At 39.8% G+C, this 16,787-nt stretch overlaps 1 protein-coding gene across 1 annotated transcript; it reads right to left on the reverse strand.

Annotated features, from left to right (window-relative positions):
* Positions 1–1,312: 1,312 nt before the first annotated feature.
* Positions 1,313–12,315, reverse strand: LZTFL1 (leucine zipper transcription factor like 1). Its single transcript, XM_087771668.1, has 10 exons — positions 12,220–12,315; positions 10,507–10,631; positions 9,842–10,036; positions 9,287–9,347; positions 8,354–8,422; positions 6,868–6,933; positions 6,654–6,731; positions 3,718–3,891; positions 3,142–3,245; positions 1,313–2,323 (listed from the first exon to the last, which is right to left on the reverse strand). The coding sequence occupies exons 1-10, from the start codon at positions 12,220–12,222 to the stop codon at positions 2,305–2,307; spliced, it is 894 nt and encodes a 297-aa protein (XP_087627794.1). The 5' UTR covers positions 12,223–12,315; the 3' UTR covers positions 1,313–2,304.
* Between the last annotated feature and the right edge of the window lie 4,472 nt (positions 12,316–16,787).

The raw sequence follows: 16,787 nt of genomic DNA on the forward strand, positions 1-16,787 counted from the left end.
CTTCCAAAAAACAAAGGCTGGTAAATCAGTATTAGAATTTACACTTCAGGAAAAGAAGTGACATTTTAGAAACATCAATCAGGAGAGGTTCAGATGTCATCTCCATCTTCAAAATATTGTACCTGTCTGAACAAAAAGAGAATCGCTACTGTATAATGCTCCAGGTCTTCTTTGACAGGTACACCACCTTTGACAGATGACGTATTTTTCCTCAAGAGCTCCACACAAGACCTTTACCTTAGCCATTGTGCAACACAAACCAATGACAGCGTCACACTGATCTCGTCCTCACTAAACTGGCAATCTGCAAGACAGGTAATCAAAGTCAGAGTTTCAATTTTGCACTGCACAGTTCTCTACGAGATTTGCATTACTTATTTGAGGAGATAACAAGCCCTGTAACCACGGTTGCCTACAGCCAACTTATTTCATTGAGACCCGTCCATATTCTGAAGTTGAGAGTGTACTTTCTTGTTGAAATGGTCTCTAAGCAGAAAATGAAGGCCTATCACAGAGACAATAGTCCAGCTAAGTCAACAGCCAAAAGATTTATCAGAAAAACTAGCAGCAATCATGAGGTTCTCCACCTTTCTTCACCCTTTACCTGCCATTTTCGAAAAAGTAACCAATCTCATTAAAATGAGTTTCATTACAAAGAAAAACAAGTATTCACCCAGACAAGCACTCCTGTTGGTGTCAACATAATTGCTCTGAGCAAACACAGGCCAGAAAGCTCTTTGGTACATCCTTATTCAGAACTTAACATTTTAGTGACTGGACAAGGGGCAAAATAATACCTTTCATGAATTTAACTGACATTGCATGAGGAGTACATCGCCCCATAAAGCCCTACTATCGTGCTACAGCAATAATATCATGATACAGACACAGGACTTTATCCCAAACCAATCTTGCTTAACCAACAGGGGAAAAAAGAAAAACAAAAGAACCTACAGACTCCAAATGTATGGCAGATTTGACCGGGGCATCACTGTTTGAGCAATTTTAACAGCTTGCCTGTTTGAGAAAGAATGAGGAAAAATAATCCATTTCAGTTCAAGCAGCTCCCGAGACAAGCGCTGTTAAACGCCAGGTTCTGTAACATATGCAGCCACCAGCCTTTTCCCTGCCCTGCCACTGGTATGCTTTTTTACAGCTGTTTGATGTGGTGTGGCTTTGGGCATGAATCTGTAATTTATACTTTCACATTTCTAGTAAGATTCTTTACTGATCTGCCACTCCTTTCTACAGATATTAAAAAAAGAGCTATACAAAACATTCCTATAAAAAACCCAGCTCTTTAAAGGTTAAGTGTTTGAAAACATAACGGTTTTATTTGGAATAAAATACAGCACACATATGAACAGGGACAGACGAACAAGTAGAATGCACTATTAAGAGGCTTCCAGATAAACGCAAGGCAAAGGATTACAAGCAAAAGACTTGAGAGAAGTAAGCTGTTTTCTGGTGAGGTTACAATAAAAAAGGAGATGAAAACATCTAAAATAAGTTATTTCCCAAGAAAGTTGCTCCATTAGCAACTTCGCTATGCTTTTTCAGATTACCGCCTGCCCTGGTTTCAGCTGGAATAGAGTTAATAGTTAAGAATACTGGCAAAATCAGAATCCGTATTCTGATGTTCAAATTGGTTTCAAATAAATTCAAGTGAAAAAGTATAACTCCAATTAGTGGCTTTATTTGAAAAGATCAAGTGCTTCTGCTATAAAGCGTATTTACCTCACTGTCTAATGAACACCCTCCAGCAAAATGTTACTGACCACATTTTGCTGAGGTATGAGACGTCCAGTGTGAAATAATATTACAGAATCCGCGTGTTTCTTTTTTTTTTTCCTCCTACTTTTTACTTCCACTGATGCAATTTTCACATATAATGCCACTTCATGGCTACATTAACTATACAGAAGTAACAACTGGAGTTTCCACCTCAGAGACATCAAAAAGCTCTAATGCTTTTTTTTAATCTTTTTTTTCTTTTCTTAACAAAAATAAACTCCTTTCTTTGCAGAGAACGGTCTCAGTTCTTCAATAAGCTCCTGTTGCTATTTCTTAAGGAATGTCAATGGTTAACAATTAAAAACATGACTACAGAAACTAATACCTATGAATTGTAGGTTTATAAGGAAGTAAGATAGGAGTTTCAGCATCTTATTAGTATTAATAAAAAGTTATTTTAAGCACTAGAAGCAAAAAATATACCACTCAAAACAAAAATTATTGAAAAATAATACCAGTCTACATTTTCTTTCTATGGCAGCTTCTGATAGATCAGATGTTCTTGGTGTTTTAGTCCTCTGGCTCATATCTGAGGATAAAAAAAAGAAAAAAAAAAAAAAAAAGAGTAGAAAATAACCAAGAGACATTTTGTCTCTAAAGAAAATATGAAACACAAGTAATAAATTACTCCCACTAGTGACACATTCCTGTCAAGGCTCACTGTATAACTTAGGGCACAGACAAATGTATATACTCTTTAGACTATTTTCTCCTTTTAAAATTGGCCAGTTTACCAAACAGTAGAATGAGGGAATGACCAGGAACCTACCCACAAATCCCAAAACACAGGCAGAAATTTAAAGAGAAGTTTTAAGCTCCACCTCTGTCCTCCAACAGCATAGGTCTAACGCATCCACGTTGCCAAAGCTCACTTGACATTTGCAGAATGATAAGTCTTCTAGGCAATATAATGGCCAGGGTGTATCTTTCTTTACTTGATACAGCCCGAACCCTGTTTACATACTGTGGACTTCTCACTCCCAAAAACAAGTGTGGAAGAAATAAGATAATGCCAAAGCATCTGGTACATCTCCCACCTGTATCTCTGTGTGTAGCACCTGGGGGCTTATCTGCCACACCCATGACTCTTTTGTATCCTCTCCATACTAAATTCTCTCATCATTTGCTACACAGGAGCTGGTGCTGCACACATCAGTCCTATTCACCTAGCATCTATTAAAATGATTGGCTTGTCAGAAATCGGGGAACAGCCTCCTAGAAATTCTCTTTAACAGAAAATTTATAGTCTGTTTATAAATGTGAAGCTATCTCTAAAAAACAAAATGGGAGGAGAACATGAATCCAGAACAAGGATCCTGTTTGGACAGACAGAACAGCACCACTTACTTGGAAAGCTTTTTACGTAGATCCTTTATCTGTTCATTCTTCTTAGTGAGAATCTCTTTCATGTTGCGATAGGCAGCTGTTTGCTGAAATTTCTTCTCTAATTCCTACATAATAATAACACCAATATATTATTTACATACTTGAAAACCAGGCTAATACGCTGTTAAAAAAGATGGCTTCCTTTTCCTCCTCGAATTCCAGAACAGTAGTTTCTCTAATTTATTCAAATTTAGATTAAGTCAGCTAGTAGATTCAAATGATATTACTGGGAGAGACAGAGAAACACAAGCTTTATTTTCTAATGAAATCAGGCTAAAAGTCTTCTGAAGATTGGGAATATACTTTTCATTCAAAAATGTCTATGTAGACAAATGGGCAATTTTTAAGTATTCATCTAGTTATAATTACTCAGTTAGTTGTTTTTGCTGTTTTCTGTATAACGTGTTTTTCCACTGAAATAACAAAAATACACCGTGACCCAGTAAACTCTGCATCCCATAGTGTACGCTTGTTAAATTACTAATCAGTTAAAATGTGAGTAAGGATCTCATCTTTACATTACAATAAAATGCTAACCTTTTCAGCTGTGGATAGCTGATCCTGAACCTTAAGCAAGTCATGTTTTGTTGTCACCAAGTTCTCTTCCAAGAATTTTTGGTTTGCAGTAGAGTCATTCAAAGTCTTCTCAAACTGGCATTTCAAAGCTGCCACTTTATTCTCCAGTTCAGCAATATCCTGGTTTGCATTAGCCTTCAAGAGAAGAATATTTGAAATATGTCAAATGCAAGAGAAGAAATATTTAAAATGTCAAGTGCAAAATTCCAGATAAAGTGGGTACATCTTGATTTTTAATAATCATGTTCACGCTATTCCTGTAAAGCCTAAATTACAAGTGCTTTAATTAAAAAAAATTAGTTAAAGCACTAACTAATTTATAACTTAAAAAAATTGTTAATAAATGCATTTTAAAGATGTCTGGAATGTCTTCTCTGCCAGCTTGAGATTTCAAATTCTTGTACTTCAGTTCTTTAGGAATTAGGTGAAGCCATGGGATGAAGCATATCACAAGAAGTTACTTAGCATACAGAAATAGTAAATGACAGTTTAAGATCTGAATGTCTATGCTGTAATGTATTTTTAAAGCAGGTAAAATACCACAGGCATTTCAAAAGCCATTACTGTAATACAAGTAGGAAAGGATGAAAGTGTTAAGGCTCATATCATCAGTCAGGTACCGATATTGCACTGTTCTCACACGCATTACAAAAAGAGCCTCCATAGTTGCTTTTGAAGCAACTTTCTTGTTTCCCTGTGAGAAGAAACAACCCAAACTCTTCTGGCCATCAGTTCTGGGTCACAAAACATTATATTCATGTAACTGTTCTATGGATTTCCATTAAAAAAAAAAGCCCTCTCAGGTTTAAAAGTTCAAGTTCAAACTCTCAAAAGTATAATGACTCAGGGTGATGCTGAACCAGCAGCACCTTAAAAAGAACAAAAATGTAAAACTAAGGAAGCTATGCTCCTTTTTCTGTGTGGAAGGCAAGATCTGAGCATAGGAAACCATTGGTAATAGTACCTGTATAGAAGAAAAGCTTATTTTGAATTTTGAGACAGAGTCCAAGGCTGCAGTGCTGAAAAGCACTACATTGTATAACGTTTCAGATCAGAATAGACAGTGATCATTTTTCTAAACTGTGACATAAGTCAATTACATAAAAATTCTAAATCTTCAAGTTAAACTGATCCAACAGAGCAGTTACTCCCAAACCGTGGTTCACACTTGGTATGTGGAACCATATTAAAGTATAAAAAAAAAAAAAAAGAAAAAAAAAGGTAGAAATCTGCTGAGCTAAGAGTTTGTCCTAAAGAACCGTTGTGGTTTGGCAGTCATTTGTTTGTCCAAAGAGTTTGAAAACTACTGCTTTACTGAGCAACTGGGTTCATGTAATTTTATTGACACCCATCCTATAAAAATATGGAGTGACACCAGATAAAATTTAGCATTTTCTCCAAACAACTAATACTTTAATTGATTAAATACAGTAGTACATTTCAGCACTGTGTCTACTAGCTAGTTTCAAGAACATATATATGCCTGTAAATAGAAAATGCAAGAGCTGGAGAAGAAAGTGATGGATTATAGAGAGCAAATTAGGACATGAAAGCTGAAGCAGCCCTGACATTGAGGCCAATTCATGTTTAACCAAAAAAGTAGGATGAGATTTGGTTCCAATCTTTTAAAACTACAAACACTATTACCCAGGATTTACTAAACCGCTTTAATATTTTAAACCTTTAATAATTTAAGGCTTAAGAAAACAGATAAAGAAAATATTTGCCATGAGTAATAAATCAAGTTCCCTATTAAATAATGTTATTAAATAATATTATTGAATACAGATTTTGAAAGTTATTAGATAAAATTATCACATATTAAGAAAACCAAGTACATACCATAAACCAGAGAGAAAGCAAAATAAAAAGAAATCAGGATTAAAATATTAAAATTAAAGTGGAAATGTTTTACGATATTGAACTTCACTTCCAAATCTGTAAATACTGTAGAATTTTTAAAAGTCAGTTTCTCAAAATAATGGGATTAAAGTGCTCTAGTTTTGTTAAAAGTTTGAAGTGAAATGTTTTAAATTTAAGAAACAATCACATGAACAAAGTTTAGAAAATTCTAATTATTGACAAAATAAGGGTACAAACTGAAAAAAATACTAAGGTGACCTGAACAGATTTATCTGTGTCAACCTGCATGACTTCTAGCTCCTTACGTTTTTCTTTCTGCAGCAGCAATTCACCATGCTTGAATCCTCATTTACAAAAAAATTAAGAACCTTAAGTAATAAAAATAAACAGTGAACCATTTTTGACGGTATGCTGATATGGGCAGAACTACATAAAATCAAACATTGTTTTAATGTCATCTGACCCACAATCATTGACATTTGTAGCAAAACTTCAACTGATGTTTAAGAATGTAGGACACTGCACACTTACATGTAAGTATTTGGGTTTTTGAAGTCTGAAGTGAGAAGCAGCAAGCCTGGCTGGGCCATGTCAATATAAAGTGTGACAAATGCTCGAAAGAATTAGTGTTTTATTGTTGCTACAAAAACCAGGTTAGATATCATTCTTTCATTAGCAAGCAGGAATAAACAAACCGAAATAAGTTTGTATCTGTTAATACAAATATCACCCCTGAGAATATGAACTCTGGCATACTACTTCCTGATAGTACCTGGAATAAAACTTTCTGATAATAATTTATCATGGTCAATGTGACACAAAATCAGAGTCATAAAATCAGCTAACGTTCTGGATTATCTGCTGACTGACAGACCAGCAGGAACATGACAATGTCAGCAGGAACATGACGATACTAACTTGAACATTTGTATTTGCCAGAAAAGAAACACACCATACAGACCAACTTTTTAGATGTACAGGCAACAGTTGTGTTAAACAGAGGTGGTGGTGGGGGAAATCTTAACTATATTTACCTTTTGATCTCCTTGGATCATCTGTAAATCCTTCAGTGACTTCTCTAGTTTGGACTTTTCATCTAGTGCAGCTGTGGCCTGTGATACATTGAAACCGTAAAACCTCAGAAACATACTTTAATTGAAAACGTGAGAATAATAACCACAGGATTCTTGTTTAGATATTTTTTAATATGTAAACAGCATTAAGTATTCAAGCTTACAGGGAATTTACCTGTGTTTCTATGGTCTTGAGCCGGCTCTTCAATTTTTCATTTTCTTCTTGGAGACAAGCAACTCTCTTGGGGTTAATGAAACAAGGAAAAGTTTATGAACACTCTTGTGCTATTTTGAATTTTCCAAATATTTCAGGTAAGAAAATAGGCTTCATAGCTTAGGAAAGCAAACAAGCTTCTAAATGCTTGTAAAAATGGCCTTCATAAGAAATCAGTAATCCATTTATTTATTGTGTTTTTCTGCCTCAGTCAGCAAGACATTTAAGTCTCCAATTCTACTGTAATATATAGGACCATTCACTTAAATTTGGCACATGCTTTACTGAAATGAGATTAGTGAGCTCAGCATCCTGTTAGTATCGAGATTCACGATAAAGAAAATTGCATGTTCAGAGATGCAAATCTCATTGCTGCTTATTATTTGTATTTTCAATCAACAGGCAAGCAAGAGTTTATTCATAGCTCCTGTTTAAAAGAGACAAATACCAGGTTACTGCATATCATGTTCTGTGTCACAGGAAATAACCATGCTTTATCAGTCAGAGTAAATTCACCACACAAACTCTGAATTATTTTTGAGGGAAAAAAAAAAGACATCAGATGCACCTATTCAACAAAAACTCTTACGAAACAGATTTTGAAATGATTTTTGAAAGAGAATGACATTGATCTATCAGTAAAATACGAGTCTGAATTCTTGAATGCTTTAATTATCTTAATGAGTAACAACAATTTGATTCAGACGCTGTACTTGACGCATCATTTTTGTAATGCAGGCTAGAAGACAGAAAACGCAACTCCTCAATAAATTTCTTGACTGCCCATAACTTAAAAGTGTATTGTAAGAAGTATGGCATTTTTAAAAAGTTCAGTTGAACTAAAGGAGTTCAATACCTAATAAAAACTATTGATAACATCAAACACTAGAATGTGTTTTGTAATTCTGAAAATCTTTAGCAAGTGGGAAATCAGATGTTTTCAAAACTAGTAAATTCCAAATTCTTTAAGTGTCTGGTTTTTTATGAGGAATTTTACTAACCAACAAAAGAAAAAAGACTGAATGTAATAGGATTGACTTCAAGTGATATAGAAAATGTTTGATAACCTAATAATTTCAGCCAGCTACATATTTTAATTTATTTCCTTGTTGGAAAGCCAGCGAACTGCATGGAACAAACTGAACACTGGTTTCTACTAATTTACCTCATTAAATAGAAAAATAAATAATTACAAGTCCAAAATGTCTTTGCAAAAGAAAGGTCAATATTGCAATACATGTTAAGAGACCATAACCGCACACTAAATTTAAGATGCTTTACAATATTTATTAATTTATTAGCATTTGACTTTACATTCTGGGGTATATTATCTTGACATCTATATAGCGACAGGCACCTTATACAAATATTACTGTACAGGTATCCAGTGCAGTTGAATAAGCAGAATGGTCATTAACTACAACTGCACAAACAGACAAGTTCTTACCTTGTTTAGCAGCTCTGACCCACCTTCATTTAATGGAGCCAGTTTAGGTTTAATGAGATCTGCACTGGGCTAAAAAAATAATAAAGGTTAAAAAATTAAATTATACGGATTTCTAGGAAGAAGAAAAGTATTCCTTTAGTCTGTAAAATAACTATTGACAGTCCATTCAGCTTTCTTTTGTAAAGGAAATGAATGACCTTTTATTTCAAGTTCATTTTTTACTGGTACCTTGGCTCTTAAGTTATATACTCCACTTTCAGCTAAGGTTAAACAAAAATACTGCATAGAGACATAAAAGGATTGCAAACATGAATTTACAAAAGGCTACCGATGCTGCAGCAACCAAAAGACAAAAGAGTAAGGAAAACGGAAAAAAAAATATTTGAGTGATTGTAAGAGTAAAAAATATTTCCACAGCTCAAAATAATTTTATTTCAAGTATTCAAATATATTATATTTTAACTAAACATATATTTCCGATACAAACCAAGTAAGGTGCAACCATAATCATACAAGATAAGCTAGTCGTATCTGTATTGCGGAATCTTCTCAGCTCTTGACTCCATGTTGGGACAAAGCCTTGGGACAAGCGAATGTCCCAGTCTTAATCCAGTTTCCAGGGGGATGGGGAATCCAGGAGCAGACGCTCCAACACATCCCTGGTCTGGCTGACTTTGAGATGAGGATTACGAGGCATGCCCTGGGTGTGCAGAATCCACAATCTAGAAACGGCCAAGGCAATTCAGCATAAGCCTTGGTGCCAAACTGCAAAATGCTACTTTTTGGAGACTTTCAAAGATTGCTTTGAAAAAGGGTGGGCTTTTTGGTTTTGTTTTTCTCTCTTAAGCACAAAGAGTCAGTACTAAGTATTTTAAATATCTGTCATGATTCCACATGACATCTGATTATGATTTGATTAAAATAAAACTCTACCTTCTTGTTCGAAGATGTAAATTCTGACTTTTCAAACTCAGCAACCTGTTCCAACAATTCTCTTGAAAAGAAAAATAAAGGGAGGCATTTATTTACTAAAATAGCTATGCTATGAAACACATTTTACCAGGCTGATGCTATACACTTTATTGCATGTAAGATTCTCATTAGAAGTTCAGAATGAAGTCCTACACAAACACAATAAATGCAACAGATCATGTCATGCAATGGTAAGGTATATGCATTAGAACTGTAAGATTTAGCATCCTTGATTAAAATATAATCTGCTCAGACAACAAAGGCTTTTTAATCAAATTCTGTCACCCGCTCTCACCTCATTAATTGAAGTAAGAACATTACCAATAAAAATGTCTTCCTGACAAATTTGAAATTATTGTGTATCTTGCTGCTTTGGATGGAAGACTTGAAACTAACCTATCATCGATACGATAGTAAAAGAACAGCTTTCTATGGTTAGGAAAAGAATGCAAATAGTCAATACTTTGAAGTTTTCTTATTATTGAAAGGCATTCTGTATAGTCCAATATATGTTACCGATTCTCCAATTCAGAGACGTCTGTCTGTAACTTAAGGTACCATTTCTCAGCCTGCGAAAAGAGCTGCCGCAGAAGTAAAACATTGGTGTAAGTTGTATTTATGAGCTCCGACTCCACTTCACTGTGTACAACAGTCTGCAGTCCATCCAGCATGTCTATCACCTCGTCAACTGTGAAGGTCTCCTCAACGAGTCTAAACACAGCAGTCAAGATGAGCCATATATGATAAAGGTAATAATTTTGCATTGTTATAAGAGCTCACTATGCAGGTATCACTCTCATATAATGCAATGTCCTTCTGAAAACATCCACTGTCAGCAGTTATTAGATGACCACGGCACTACTAATTGCTTATGGTATTTAAATTTTCTCTTGGAAACATTAAAGTCACAAATATTACTTCTGCTACACCAAATTTAGACATCAGAAGCTAGATATAAAGCAATGTCATGCTGTTGATATCTATGTCAATTCCTAAGAACTTGAACAACTTTGTTTTAAAAGGACTTGACTTGTAACATTTGGAAAATTATTGGGTCTTTCTCCCTCACTAACAACACAGAAATGTAAACAGAGAAAAGTCACCCTATAAAACATTTAAATCTGCTATTGTTGCCAGCATGTTTTGCTTTATTCTTGCTCAGAAACGCCCCGCCACGGTACCTGCTGTCCTTAAGGTCCTGAAAACAAGAATCCACTGTTTTGAGACACAGGCCACGCTTGAAACGAGCAAAGCGCATGTAGTTGATCACTTCATTCTGGTGGTGCTCATTAAGGCCTAGCTCTGCCTGCAGATAAGGATATAAGCACAAAAATAAGGATACACTGAAATAAGTAAAAGGGAGTATAAGTATTGCGAAGACTTGCCTTCTGACTAGTTTCTGTGCTTGCTTTCATAGGGTTAACATGATAACTAGTACGTTAAAAAACAACCATGTTTTCATATGTGTAATCCCTATAAACCTCACATAAGTGCTCCCCCTTTAAAAGCACCAGTACTTGGAAGTAAGTCCTCAAGTGACCAGTACCCTCAGAAAAGGCAGACAAAATCAGAGACAGACAATCAGCGGATCAGAACCAGAAGGACTCTAGGGGAGAGCAAGCTCTTGGATAGATTTGTCTTTGTATTACGTGTACACATGTATAATGTAGCTGAATGATGTATCTTTCATAGATGTACTAACAAAAATACACAGGAAAGTACGGTATGCTTCTTTGCTAGTTTATATGTAAAATCTTGAGACTTCCCGTATGATCTTAAGTGAGAATCTGAATTTGCTTCTCAACAGCCTATTGCCCAGAAACAAATATTCCCAGGGCAAACTAAGAAGGAAGCATTTTTAGATCTGGCTAACTAGCCCTTCTATGCATGCCTCTATTTCAAAAGAAGGAGTATTGGCATGGCCAATTACATTAGAGTAAATCTTACTCGTGCGGGTAGCACAAGTCACCAGGAGGCACAACAGGGCCCAAATGGGAGTCTCTAATTGCAGTCCCTGGAAAGCTGATGCAACCAAAGGTGAAGCCCATTTCATTTACTCCAATGGACTGAGTTAGTATTGCTGATGTTGGAGACAGCAATGTAGCAACTCAGAAAAAACACTTAAGCTGATCACCTTCTCCTTGTTAATCCAACTGCGCAGAGTAACTCCAGTGAAAATGCAATACTGCGATACCTGCATGAACAATACTGGAAAGGTGAGCACAGATCTCGACTGCCTGGAAATCAAAGGCAGCCTAGGAAACAGCAACAGCAGTAAATAAAACAAGCTCTCACAGCGTGGTTGCAAGTCTGATGTCTCCCACAAAGTCCCACATCTTGCAAATGAAAGATCATGTGAAAAGCTCAATTAACGGTCTCTTTGCTGTTGCTAGGTTTGCTTTAGGTGAAAAGTTTCTATTCATTACAGACAGAAAGGAAAACACAGGCCAACACCAGTGCTGAAACCTCACAATCCAGACAGCAGCTACAAAACGACATTAAACTGATCAACAAATATACAGGCGCGGGCTAAAGCCACTCGTGATCTCCAAGCGCAGTGAAGCAACCGGGACACCGGATCCTGCAAAAACCCCAAGCCCCGCCGGCCTCCGCAGGGCCCAGCAGGGGTGGCAGGGATGCCCAGGAGGGCGGGCGGCAGCAGCGGCCCCCGTGAGCGGCCCCGGCACGGCGACGGGCCGCCTCTCCCCGGCCGGACTCGCCCGGGCCGCCCCCCCGCCCAGCCTCCGGGCCGGCCAGCCGACGCGGACAGCCTCCTCACGGCTACGGCGCTGCTCGGCGGGGCTCTGCCCCGCGGTGGGCAGCAAGGCCGGCGAGACGGCGACGCCATCCTCCGCCCCGAAGCACGGAGGGCCGGAGGCGGCCCCGCTACTCACCATGGCGGCCCCTTCGCCGGCGCTCGGAGGGCGCCTGGGCTCGGCGGCGGACTAGGGGGGCCGGCGGTTGCCATGGAGAACGAAGCCTCGCGAGCGCCCGCGCTGCGCTCCTGTTGGCGGCGGCTCGCTCACGTGACTCGCACCGCCCGCCCCCGGCGCGGCCCTGTCGTCCCGCTCCCCGCGGCTCCAACGGCTGCCCAGGGTCCCGTCAGGGCGGAGCGGGCCTTCAGCGTTCCTCGGTGGGGCTGTGGGCGGCCGTCCTTCCCGCCCCTCACCCGGGGCCGACCTGCAGCCCCAGCGCCTGCCGCCGGGCGCGGAGGGCAGGGCTGCCGGGCCGGGCCGGTGTCGCTCCGCTCTTCCTTCACCCCGGTGGACACGGGGACGGGCGGAGGCGGGAGCAAGCAGGTGGGAAGCTGTGTGACGGTTTTTTTGCAACATCTGGTTTTGGGGCTTTTTTGTTTGTTTGTTTTTCTTGAAGCCATCAGGAAATAAAAAGAGTTGTTTCAGCTTTTGGGATTCTGTGCTTCTCTCGCGGTTCAAATATGAATGAAGGAGGGAGGGAGGGAGGGAGGGAGGGAGTCTCCTGGGGACAGAAGTGCTGGCAGTTGGACGGAGGTGAGCAAAATGCCTGAGAACCTCTTAAAATGGTAATAAAAAGGTAAGCGGCTATGCGCTGATCAGCTGTGTAATTGGTAAACCGGTTTTGTTTAAGAGCCCTATTCCGCACTGAGGTTTTTGCATTCAGTGTTACTGCGTGATGCGTTACAAATTTGATCTCTTCTGGTTCAGATTTACTGCTGTAATCCTGCTGAAACCCAGTACCTCTGCTTCTGTAGCCTGACACTCCGGTCTGGTGTAACGGCGTGAACACGCAGATCACGGAATCGCAGCATGGCTGAGGGTGGCAGGGACCGCCGGGGTTCAGCCGGTCTAACCCTGCTCTGGTCCCTTCATCGTCTTCGTGGCCCTTTGCTGGACTCCCTCCAGTAGCTCCATCTCCTTTTTTGTGCTGCGGAGCCCAGCACTGGACACGGCGCTGCTGGCGTGGCCTCACCAGTGACCTGTTGGTGTCTCTTCTTAGGGAAGCCACGGCAAATTCTTGGCTCAGACCAAGGATCTTTGTTTATAATGTTCTAGTGTTGGACAGAGGCATACATTATGGTCAGTGCTTAATAAAACCAAAACCTGGACGCTCCTAAGTTTAGTTTTGCTTGTGTTCCATAAAGCAAACAACCAGAACCAAAACAGCAAACAGCAATCACAGTGATAATTATCTTTAAAAACAGATGGATGATACAACAATGAAATAAATACGTTATTTTCCCAGCAAAAGCAGCATGTATGTGGACTCAAGTATAAATAGTTTATGCTGTGTGAAGCATTTTAAAAATCATGAAAGGATCAGTGTCTTAGTCATATGAAGGCTTTACACATAAATTTTAATGGGATTTACTTATAGGTGAAAATCTATTAATGCAATATTTTTCAATACCTTTTCACAGCAGCCATAAAAAATAAGTTCTCCAATTTTTTTGTAAAGTTCGTATGAATTAAATAGTATATAATCCAGCCCATCTGTTTATAATGTGCCTATTACCAACACTTGTTAGTTTCATATGCAATACACTAGATATATGTGTTCTTACACAGTTATTACAATGGTTTTGTCTTCAAAATACACTGTGATAATGAATACATTAGTCCATTGATACAATTGTACTTTTAATCTTTTTCAATTTTATGGTCCTGCACTTGGGTCACAACAACCCCATGCAACGCTACAGGCTTGGGGAGGAGTGGCTGGAGAGCTGCCTGGCCGAAAAGGACCTGGGGGTGTTGGTTGACAGCTACCTGAACATGAGCCAGCAGTGTGCTCAGGTGGCCAAGAGGGCCAATGGCATCCTGGCTTGTATCAGGAATAGTGTGGCCAGCAGGACCAGGGAGGTGATCGTGCCCCTGTACTCGGCACTGGTGAGGCCGCACCTCGAGTACTGTGTCCAGTTTTGGGCCCCTCACTACAAGAAGGACATCGAGGTGCTGGAGCGTGTCCAAAGAAGGGCAACAAAGCTGGGGAAGGGTCTAGAGCACAAGTCTTATGAGGGGCAGCTGAGGGAGCTGGGGTTGTTTTGTTTGGAGAAGAGGAGGCTGAGGGGAGACCTTATTGCTCTCTACAGCTACCCGAAAGGAGGTTGTAGCGAGGTGGGGGTCGGTCCCTCAAGCTGCGCCAGGGGAAGTTTAGGTTGGATATTAGGAAAAACTTCTTAACCGAAAGGTTAGTCAGGCACTGGAACAGGCTGCCCAAGAAAGTGGTTGAGTCCCCATCCCTGGAGGTATTTAAAAGAAGGGTAGATGTGGCGCTGAGGGACATGGTTTAGCGGTGGACTTGGCAGTGATAGGTTAACGGTTGGACTTGATGATCTTCTGATGGTCTTTTCCAACCTTAACGATTCTATGAGAGACTAAATACTCACCCAAGACTACATAAGGTAATAGCCAGGGAGTTTCTCATGCTGTCAGCACAAAAGAAACCCAAAACGACGTGGGGAATCTTTACTCAGATGCTTCGATCCATCAATTGTCAACTGTGTCAGCTGGAACAAATTGCTGTGCTTCAGCTTTCTCCCTGTAAACCAGCAACAACTCTGTTCCAGCTCTGTGCAGGGGTGGTGTTGGGAAGCTCCCCGGATTTATAAAAATGCTTTGAGATGCCTGCATAAACGGTGCTTTGTATGTGCAAAGCATCGTACGGCTTGTCAGTAGTAAAATGCTGTGACTGGGCTTTTGGCATTTATATATTATGGGTTTGCTGTAATCAGGAAGTTTGCCTCCTTTCTGTGGTGCAAAGGGATTCCTGTAAAAGACTCTAGATTGGGTCTGAAATGGCAAGATTATTTTAGCCATGAGGGTGTTACCAAAATGGATTTCCTTGCATTTTTCTTTTCTTGTAGTTTGTGCACGGGTACTGGGAAAAAAATGGCAGCAGAAGTACACGCTAGCTAAACCCCCTTTTTATTGCCAGCAATAAAAGTGCCTCTTGGCTGGGAGCACGAGAAGGATCCTGTGCTACAGTTCTTGATTCCTTAAATGCAATCTTAAGACTATTTACATGTTTGTTTTTACAATTTCCAGAACCTATTGGCTTTGCCATGCTGTTGTCTGTTACCATTCACTTTTGAGTATCCGTACATGGGAACGTCCGTGCAAGCGCGCTTAGTGGATATTTATTAGCTGAGTTTACAGGATTTTGTTGCAACTTTCTTTTGTAACTCTTTTCAAAAGTCTTTCCTTCCTCAAAGAGTATGGAAACACCTTTATAATTGCAGGGAAAAGTGCCAAAAAACGCTGTTCTTAGTATCTTGTTAGTAAAGGCTTAATGAGCGTTCACAAAGTGCCTGGCGGTGCAGGGGGCATGAAAGATAGAGCTGTGTGATGGGTGTGGGGAGGTGAGAGGGGGAAGAAGAGGGAGAAGGAGAGGTTTTAGATGTCTTCTGTCTGGTGTGACCGCAAGGCACTTGGGGTGAGAGATAAACCCAAGATCTGGACGTAGTAAGACAAGGGAAAAGAAAAGAAAAAGGGAAAAGAAAAAAGTCAAAAGAAAAGAAAAAGGGAAAAGAAAAAAGTCAAAAGAAAAGAAAAAGGGAAAGAAATAGGGAAAAGGAAAGAGGGCAAAGGAATAGGGGAAAGGAAAGAGAAAAAAGACAAGAAAAAGGGATTCTTAAAGCAAGAAAACAGCCATGTTACACCTGCACTTCGAAAAAAATATCCATCTGCATTGGCTAAAAGACGCGACGTGTTTTTTGATGTGGCAGTCAGTGCAATTATCAAGGAATTTGATACTTCCAGTCTGGACCGTTGCTAGATACAGCACTATATGGGAATGCAGTTAGTACGGCTAGAGCTAATTATTTCAGGATGTGGTATTTCAGCATCTCTTTGCCTTGCAGGGCCCTTGGCAAAGAGGAAAGCATGGTCTTCAAATGCACTGGCTACCGGTTCGTTCTTACGCGTGACTCAACACACAGGTTTCAGCTGATAAATTGGATATGGTTTGAAGCCCTTTCTCCTGACAGACTGTCTTTTTCCTAACAGCCGTCTGGACAGGGGACACTCCTTGCAAGGGAATTCGTCTCCAGCCTCGCTCTGCCTGCTGAGCCATCAGAGCCCTGTCTGGACGCGTGCGAGGGCCTGTCTCTTCACACGGAGCTGTCACCAAAATGTTCAGATTCTTTAAATGAGGAGACACAGTCTGGCAGCTTTCTGCACTCATTGCACCAGTTTTGCAGACCGATGAATTACCAAGCATGTGCTAGAGGACTGTTTGTCATCGTTTCTTTTAGTAATTGAAAAGAAAAGATAAGAAGCTCCTTTGTGTCTGAATAACCTCATCAGTAATTTCATCCTACCACCATTCCCAGGTGGTTTCAGCTGTGCCCAGTGCATGGCCAGCAAGGGCAGGGACAGCAATAAACCAATAAAAAACAAGAAAATGCTGTTAGCACTTGTAACCTTTGTGAGATGTGTCCTTGAAAGTGGTTTTGGAGCTGGAAATCCCCTGGCCTTTCAGGCAA

This window comes from Nipponia nippon, unplaced genomic scaffold (genome assembly GCF_047370975.1).
Source record: "Nipponia nippon isolate SJK-2023a ecotype South Korea unplaced genomic scaffold, ASM4737097v1 scaffold_1, whole genome shotgun sequence".
Classification (NCBI taxonomy): domain Eukaryota; kingdom Metazoa; phylum Chordata; class Aves; order Pelecaniformes; family Threskiornithidae; genus Nipponia; species Nipponia nippon.